This window comes from the organism of the source record quoted next, unplaced genomic scaffold, assembly GCF_019419815.1.
Source record: "Pyrus x bretschneideri cultivar Hongxiangsu unplaced genomic scaffold, Pyrus_bretschneideri_v1 Contig4, whole genome shotgun sequence".
In the NCBI taxonomy this organism is placed as follows: domain Eukaryota; kingdom Viridiplantae; phylum Streptophyta; class Magnoliopsida; order Rosales; family Rosaceae; genus Pyrus; species Pyrus x bretschneideri.
This window is the reverse complement of record NW_025999723.1, coordinates 5147102-5155384: the sequence shown is the minus strand read 5'-3', so window position 1 is coordinate 5155384 and position 8283 is coordinate 5147102. Positions and strand designations below refer to the sequence as shown.

Below are 8283 nucleotides of genomic sequence, written 5' to 3'. Positions count from 1 at the left end.
ACTATTGGTGGTGGAGGGCACTATAATTTGCTATGATCAATTGAAGTTATGTAGCATCCAATACCTATAATGCCTTTTCCAAATATTAAGGTTTTATTTTAGGATAGTGCTGTTCCACATCCTTTTCATCTTCCACATTTTTATTAATTTTTATTTATTGATCTTCTTCAATTCATTCAATCCGACGGTTTAGGATTGAGTGAAGTACGTAAAAGATAAAAATGAGTGTATAGATAACACCATCCTTATTATGGAATCATCAATAGGTAATGTGGGAGGGAGCCGGGAGGAGGAGAAGAAGATGAACATATCATCTTCTTGTTTTTTTATTGCACAAAAAATATATTTTATTATCACTTAACCGATTTTTTAGCTAATATATGAAATTGCAACTAAAACACAAGTTTTTGTTTGACATTGTAATATTTTTTAAAATTATGTTGGAAGTTGCAAGTGCACCTAAATTTTAGAATACAAAATATAATTTACGTTTATTACGTTTTTCTTTTTTATAATTTAATCAAGAAAAAACAAAAAACCTCCCCACAAATAGAATGAGGATCCTCTTCGGATTCTCTTTGTGAGGATCCCGGGAATCCTCCAATCACATCCGTTCATCGTACATCGTGCGGTCAGTTTTCGTCAGGTACTGCTTATATGTAATTTTAAATAAAAAAATTTACAATGATTTATAGATGCATGATATACGATGAACGGATATGATTAAAATATATCTGTGATCCTCATGAAGAAGATCCGGAGAGAATCTTCATTCCCACAAATAATTGACGACATGAATATATAGAAGAAGATCCGGAGAGGATCTTCATTCCCACGAATAGATTGAAGACATGAATATATATATCATGTATGTCAAAGTATTTTATTGTTACCAGTTACCACAATCATTGTGACAAGGTAAGACAAAATAGCCTTGTCACGTGTCATTAGATGCAATTTGAATCCTCGTAGATACATTAACATTCACTAATTTTAATAAACCAACAACACAACTCCTTGATCATATTCTCATCCTTTCATGATTACAAGATGTACAATTAGCTCAATGGAAGCAACACATTCACAAAGATATCGCTGCATATATTTACGTAATTTACAATGAAGAAAACTACTAGTGTCATGATGTATTTTGTTGAGACTTTAAGCCTTCGACTTGAGATTTTCCTCGAGGGCCATTCAATCTTATGTAAAGCCTGTATTCATTGAATGTCATTGGAGAATACAGTGCAGGTTTGTCCGGTGTTACAAGCTCCTTCGCCGGCTCAATTGGTATGTCGCTCTTTGGATTGTAGAAGAAGGCTAACGAGAGTCTCTCTTTTGCCGGGTTTACGATCACCCTGTGCTCTACGCTCTTGTATGTTGCATTACTTAAGACCTAATTCAAAACACATATTCCAATATCATATATTAAGCATTTAACGTATTTGAACTATGCTATAAGAGAAATAGTTCAATTTCTTCTTTTATAAAAAAAATAGAATTAATACTGAGAGATAGAATGAGTGGTTGAGAGAAGCTAAAATGTTTATGCGAGTCTTCCTGACCCTCGAAAGGGTGGACTGTTGTGGCTTTGCTACCAACTGATCTTTTTTAAAAAAAGTAAATATAGAATGAGCGATCATTTGCCAACAATATATTTTTAAATAATATTCAATTGCTATCAGATATATAAACATAATAACTCTCTGATAGCATAACATGTTAAGTTTTTCGAGTAACATAACATGTCAAATGAACAAGAGTACAAAGATATATGTTAAAATATCGAGTGTAATGTATTTATTAATTGGGACATGTTTGACACTCGTAATTTTTATTAAAAAAAACAACAATGCATATGTAGGAAGTTTGGAGTTAGTATGAATAGCAGCCGTTATATAATTAAGAATTTTGAATTGATTTATTTATTCGGACATTTTCAGATGATGTTGGCTAAACAAAAATAATAATTTTATTAAGAATCCTTGAATATAATCGATATAATGTATATGTCCCTTAGGTTCCAAACAATCACTTGACACCACTTGTTTATGCACGCCGTCACATGGATTAATTAAAAGAGGCACGTTTGGACCAAAATCGTTTGACTTGGTAAGGAGGAGGAACAGCCCTTCACAAGTTGACGCACAAACATTTTTGTTTCTTATTTAATATAATGATGTTGAGAGAAAAATAGTGTAGGTTACGTATACAATGTTTCAGTCACGATCAAATATTAAACTCGTCATTTATTAAATTCAAATTTAAGATTTTTTAATTATAAGTAAAGAGAAATATCATTAAATTATAGTACAATAGTGTGCAGCATTTTCAATTTTATATTTTTGATATGAGCATAATATCTAGAGTGCAAAATAAACTATATAAAACGAATAAAACCAACAAAAAGTAGTAGAAAAATCAAGTAGTAGAAAAATCACCTGAATTTGATCACCAATATTGACAATAAAAGCGTGTGGAGCTGGTTTCACCGTGATCCAAGTGCCATTTTTCCGGACTTGTAGACCAGGGACTTGTTGGTCGGCCAGCAGAATGGTCATGCCGCCGGGGTCCGAGTGCGACGACAGGCCCAGGGTCAGGTCAGGCTGGGGGCACTTTGGATAAAAGTTGGTCCTTAGACATGCCCCAATGTCTTGGCCACCAAATGCATTTTGGAGAAAGTCTTCTCCTAATCCAAGGTTTAGTGACAAAGCCTTCAATATCCTCCCACCAAGCTTCACTACCTCCTTTCCATACTCATCTATTACTTCCCTATAAAACATGCAAGTACACAACTCAATTAGCACGAAACAAAGATACACAACTTAATTTTCACACAATTAAGATAAAATAGAAAAATTCATCTTGAGAAATTTGAATTCTTACATGTAGATATAAAGGGAAGTCATAAAATTGTTAACAGTTGAAGTTACAAACTCAACAAACAAGTTTAACTGTTGTGAAACTAACTATTAAAAAAATTAAAAGTTAAGCACAACTACTTACTGTAGACGAATTTTTTTTTCCCGAGCATGCACATCTCACTTACTACATATATGGTTTTTTAGTTTTCCCAAGCTTGCAATACAAATTAGTAGGGATGTATTATGATTATGAAGAATATGCATGAAATTGCGAAGACAAAACATATCAACTAATTCTTAGCATAGTGATATTTTCGTCATAACGAGTGGTAATATTTAAGTTCAAATCTTTTCTTCCGTACGTAACGGAAAAGAGGACCACAAATTATTAAAGTCTAATATAAGTATGACTAATTAGAAAGTACCGTCCGTAATCAGGGAGGGCAGGCCACTTGTTGTAGTCCTTCAAGCAGGATGGAAGATAGTGAAGGAAATAGTAATCACTCCAGTCAAGAATGGCGCCTCTCTCAACTCCAAGCCTACTTCCATACCCTTCATAAGTCTTTGGTGAGTTGGCATAGACCTGCTTCAACTCCATCGGCAAATGGAAAAAATCCCGCCAAACCTGCTGGGTTTTGTCCATCAGTTCCGGGCTAACGCCGTGGTTCACCACTTGGAAGAACCCCCACTCACGGCAGGCCTCGGAGATTTGGCTAAGCGTGGCGGCACGCAGGCGATCGTCCTCGCCGGATAAGCCTTGTAAGTCAATAACTGGGATGTTGGCATGATCAGAAATATCGGATGATGAGATATAGGTGGGTCTATCGGGTGGGGGCTTGATGTATCGATCTGGGATTACGGAGCTGTCGGATAAGGATTGTACTCGGACTATTGGCTCTGGCCAATCCTGTGGGCAATTCATGGCGTTTTTAGTAGCTTTAGAGTCCAACGTTTCGATTCTTTTTATGTATATTTACATGTAAAGTGGGATGAGAACAATTGTGTGTGTATATATAGAGTGGGATGAGAACCAACTTTAAAAAGACAACTTTAATTTTTTACAAAGTTTTGAGAGAGAGAGAGAGAGAGCATTATGGGGCGTGGATGAGAATGCGGAGGAATGGTAGTTAAAGATGGGGGATGCAACCATGTGGTGGGGAATGAAATGGACATGAAAAGGAAACGTGAAATATATAAACATTTTATAACAAGTTTTCATATGATACAAGGATATTTTAGTGCACACTTGAGTTTAATCAAGTTGGTTAATGTGGTTTTTTATTTGCTCTCAATTATTTCTAGTGTGTCTAATGCTTTGACTAATGAAGGAAAAAAATTCAGATATATATATATATATATATATATTTTCACCAAATAGCAAGGCTGGAACCAATGAAGGCTCAGAGTCGTCAGCTGATTCTTCTCAAGTTAACAAATTGCTTATTTGTAATTTTATATGTCCTTTTTTTTTTTTTTTGTTGTAAATATTCTCTAAACGTGTGATCCTTCTCACTGACTGAACCTTCAATGAAATAAAAACTGACATGAATTTCACAAATAGGCAAATTTTGAGTTATTAACAGTATGTATCTAGGGCTCATAAGATATAAAAATAGTAATATGGATGCTAAATATGGTAATAGTTCTGGTTATTTCTTGAAATAAATTTTATTTTAGTGCCTCGTATGAAGAGACATTATTATGCCACCTCCATCCGTGAATGGGAAAATTAAATTGGCAAACTTAAGAGTATTTTTAAAGGAGATGTCAAACTTAAACATAAAATTTAGATTTGAAGGCCTGTGTGGTACTTACGATCTTTTTTTTTTAAATTTTATTCTCCACCTGATAAATCAAACAAAATTATTATTTGTTATATTATTTACTTTTCATAATTGTAACTAGCATATGGGCACACACAAAGTGTGTAAGAAAATTTTATATTTTTGTTTTTGAAATAGAAGGAGAGAGGAAGAGAGTAATAGAGAATGTGGGAGTGGGAATTTTTTTTTTTTTAATTAGAAATACATTAGGATTTGTTGACCCTAAAAATTACGAAGCCTACGTGGCGCGCAGGCCGAGTAACTAATAAGCTAACTATGTCATTTGGTTGAATGCAGGGCGTGCCAACTCGTCGGGCCAGCTTGGCCGAGGAGTAAAATTTGTTGATGTCGCGTTGAGAGCGTTGCTGACTTCTTTATCTTGCGACTGCGGCCGAGGAAGGAACAAATCTCGGCCTTTGGATTCTCGAGCTTGAAGACAAGGCTGCTAGTTCTGTGAAGTTCACAAATCGTCGACGCCGGATTCGGTCACAGTGATTATATTCGTGAGAGTATAAGCACGTCGAATCAACACCAGACTGTACGGAAACAAGTATTCAAAGGCGATGTTTGTCTTGATGGTGAATATGGTTCGGCCGTCAGAATGCCGAACTCTGAAACTCACTTGCGAGTATCCAATCATAAAATCACACGGCGTTCAATGTGCCGAATGTCGTAACTCGTAACACCTTACTTCGCCGAGAAGGCTAATAAGATGACCTCTGCCAATAAGGATTCGGAAACCCTTCTCGACAGAGACTTGGATAGGTAACCAGTCAGCCTCGACGCAGTGCTGTTTATCCAAACTGAAGGTGCTCTTCGATCGGCTGATTCTACGGCAACAGTGCTGTTTATCTAAACTGAAGTTGTTCGCCGGTTGCCTTCACAGTGCTGTTTATCCAAACTAAAGATGTGTCGGCGGAAAAAAGAAAATAAAAAATCTCAAGATGTTTGAGAGGTTTTGCGCATGGCAGTTGTGTGTTGAATTGGAGGTCCCTGCATTGCACCCTCCTTTCTCTATTTATAGCAGCAAAACCCAATCTTAACCATACTCGAACTAGGACTCCTTACCCCAATCCATCTTATCTCGGCCAATCCCACTTCTATTAGGATTTTGAATTCAACCTCTTACTAGGCCACATTCACTTCCACTTTCCGGTATCCTTATCTGGCCGAGAATCCTTACTGCATCAGGACTTAACCACTTCATTCATCTGCTTCGCAATAGGGCCCACCTACTTCCTATTCATCTGGAATATTCTTTTCCAAACAGGGCTTGGCCGACTTTTAGTTAGGCGGCCCATAAACCGGCTAGTTTTTAGAAATCCTTGAAAAGAACTTCTGGACAGAGAACAATTCCATACTCGGCCCAACTCAATAATTTTAGGTCCAAACAGGATTACACGTAGGTGAGGTTTAAAAAAAAAATAGTAAAATTTGGTTGTGTGAAATTACATTTCTTATTCATTTTCTGTTTTAATAAAAGGGTTAAAATGGTAATTTCATAAGATTTTGGTTGATAATGAGTGTTTTATTAATTAGTAAAGATTAGTAGAGATAAAGATTTTTAGAACAAGAGACAATAATGAATATGATAAAAAGCATTTAGTAATCAATTAACATTGACATTTCGATTAAAAATAATAATGTTGTCTTTTTTTTTTTTTTATAGTTATTGCTGATATGAACTTTAGACATTTTCTTTAGAGATGCTTTAAGAATTTTGTGCTATTAAATGATTTTATTTTGTTGTTCTTACTTTTTGTTTAAAAAAGGTTGACCTTTTTCAATAAATTTTATAACCACGCCACTAGCACATAATAAACTATGTACAAACTAGAAATAGAACGACAGTTATCGCGGCCAGATGAAATGAGACTAAGACATAGTGGTGGTAGTTATTGCAGACGAAGAGAAAGTAGTGAAAATTTTGAGTTTTTCTTTAATTTTATTAAGATAATTTTTAATTACTTGTTTACTCTTGTTAATTATTTTTCTTTCCCTTTTATTAGATAAATTTGTAAAACATGAAAATCTAGAACGGTTTTTTTTCCTCTTTTGTTGGAACATCTAGAAGAGGTTGACATAGGCTAGGGTTTCTTCTAATAATAATATAAACAGATAGTAAAACATGTTATGCCACTTAGTATTACGATATAGTGGTCATTTTCACTTAGAAGTGAAAGATTTTATGTTTGATTTTGGCGAAAAGTGAATTTGAAAAGAGAAATCAAGCCCATCCTCCCTCTTAGTATAAATAATATCATTTGCTAAAAAAAAAAATGTTACTATGACAAAATTATAAAAAGGGAATTTGAAACATTGAGGAACATTGATCATATTAAATGTGTGCTTGAATGTGACTTTTATAAAAAAAATCTACAACAAATTTATTTCAACCACACAAGGAAGTCAAACTTTAAGTACAAAGAAATGGAAAAGGACGGTAAAAAACCATCCATCGTACATCGTTCAGTCATAAATTATTTTAAAATTTAAAATTTAAAATTAAATATAAATAGTATCTAACAAAACTGACCGCACGATGTATGATGGATGGTCTGGATCACGGGATCCCTAAGATCTTCAAGAAAAGAATCCGACGAGAATCATTTTCTCAAAGAAATGAACAAAGTGATTTTTTAATTAACTTAACTAAATTTAACCTTGCGATCAGATGATGTGATTTATTTTGATTGCCGACATGGAAGAAAAAGATCGACGTAAAAGCTTGGAAGTAGTATTAATGGTTTAGGGCATTCATAACTCGTGGGATATAAATATTACAAGGCACTGGTCCCGGCCATTTTGGCGCCGTGAGCGACTTGATTTACACCGCTACGTCTTTTCTGGCTTCTTTTACAGCGCATCTATGTCTTGTAATGTCGCAATATGGATGATGATGAGGATGATGCTGACATGATATTGGAACTATACCCAAGTACTCACCATCCATCGTGCTCAGTGGCAAAGTTAGGAATTCTCGGGGAAAGGGGCAAAATTTAAAAAATTTAGGGTCATGAAAAAGTGTGAACATTCATTCAAGGTCTAAGTTCAGGATTTGCAAGTAGATTATTTGAACTACCCGTAATATTCATAGGAGAATTTGCACTAACCGAAATATTTAAAAGATGATTTGGACTACTCAAAATGGTCGAAGGAGGGTTTGAACAACAATATTATTTGAAGGATGATTTAGCACCATTTTTTGTTGTATCGTCCTATTACTTAACTGTATAATTAGCAAAGTTTTAAAGGATGCTAAACTCTAGTCGGGCGATGGACATGACTTACACTTAGGCAAGGACCTAGACAAATTTGAATAAATTTATCATATACTGTATAAATAATTATCTATTTATTATATAGTTTATAATATCCAAAAAACATTGATTATTAAATATATAAAAATATTGACAAATTTTCTTTATTACTCTGTTGAATTTGATGGTAAGAGAAAAAAAAAACAAATAATTACGAGTTCGTAATATTTTATAAATTATTTTTTGAAGCTCGTATAAATTTGTAGTGAATTTTAAGATAAATAATAGTGTCAAACAAGTGGCTTAAAAAGTTTTAGAAGAGTGGTCAAATTAATT

At 34.3% G+C, this 8283-nt stretch overlaps 1 protein-coding gene across 1 annotated transcript; it reads right to left on the bottom strand.

Annotated features, from left to right (window-relative positions):
• Positions 1 to 860: 860 nt before the first annotated feature.
• On the bottom strand, positions 861 to 3946 carry LOC103958614 (jasmonate-induced oxygenase 2). The gene is made up of 3 exons (XM_009370901.3): positions 3290 to 3946; positions 2442 to 2772; positions 861 to 1396 (listed from the first exon to the last, which is right to left on the bottom strand). The coding sequence occupies exons 1-3, from the start codon at positions 3784 to 3786 to the stop codon at positions 1139 to 1141; spliced, it is 1086 nt and encodes a 361-aa protein (XP_009369176.1). The 5' UTR covers positions 3787 to 3946; the 3' UTR covers positions 861 to 1138.
• Between the last annotated feature and the right edge of the window lie 4337 nt (positions 3947 to 8283).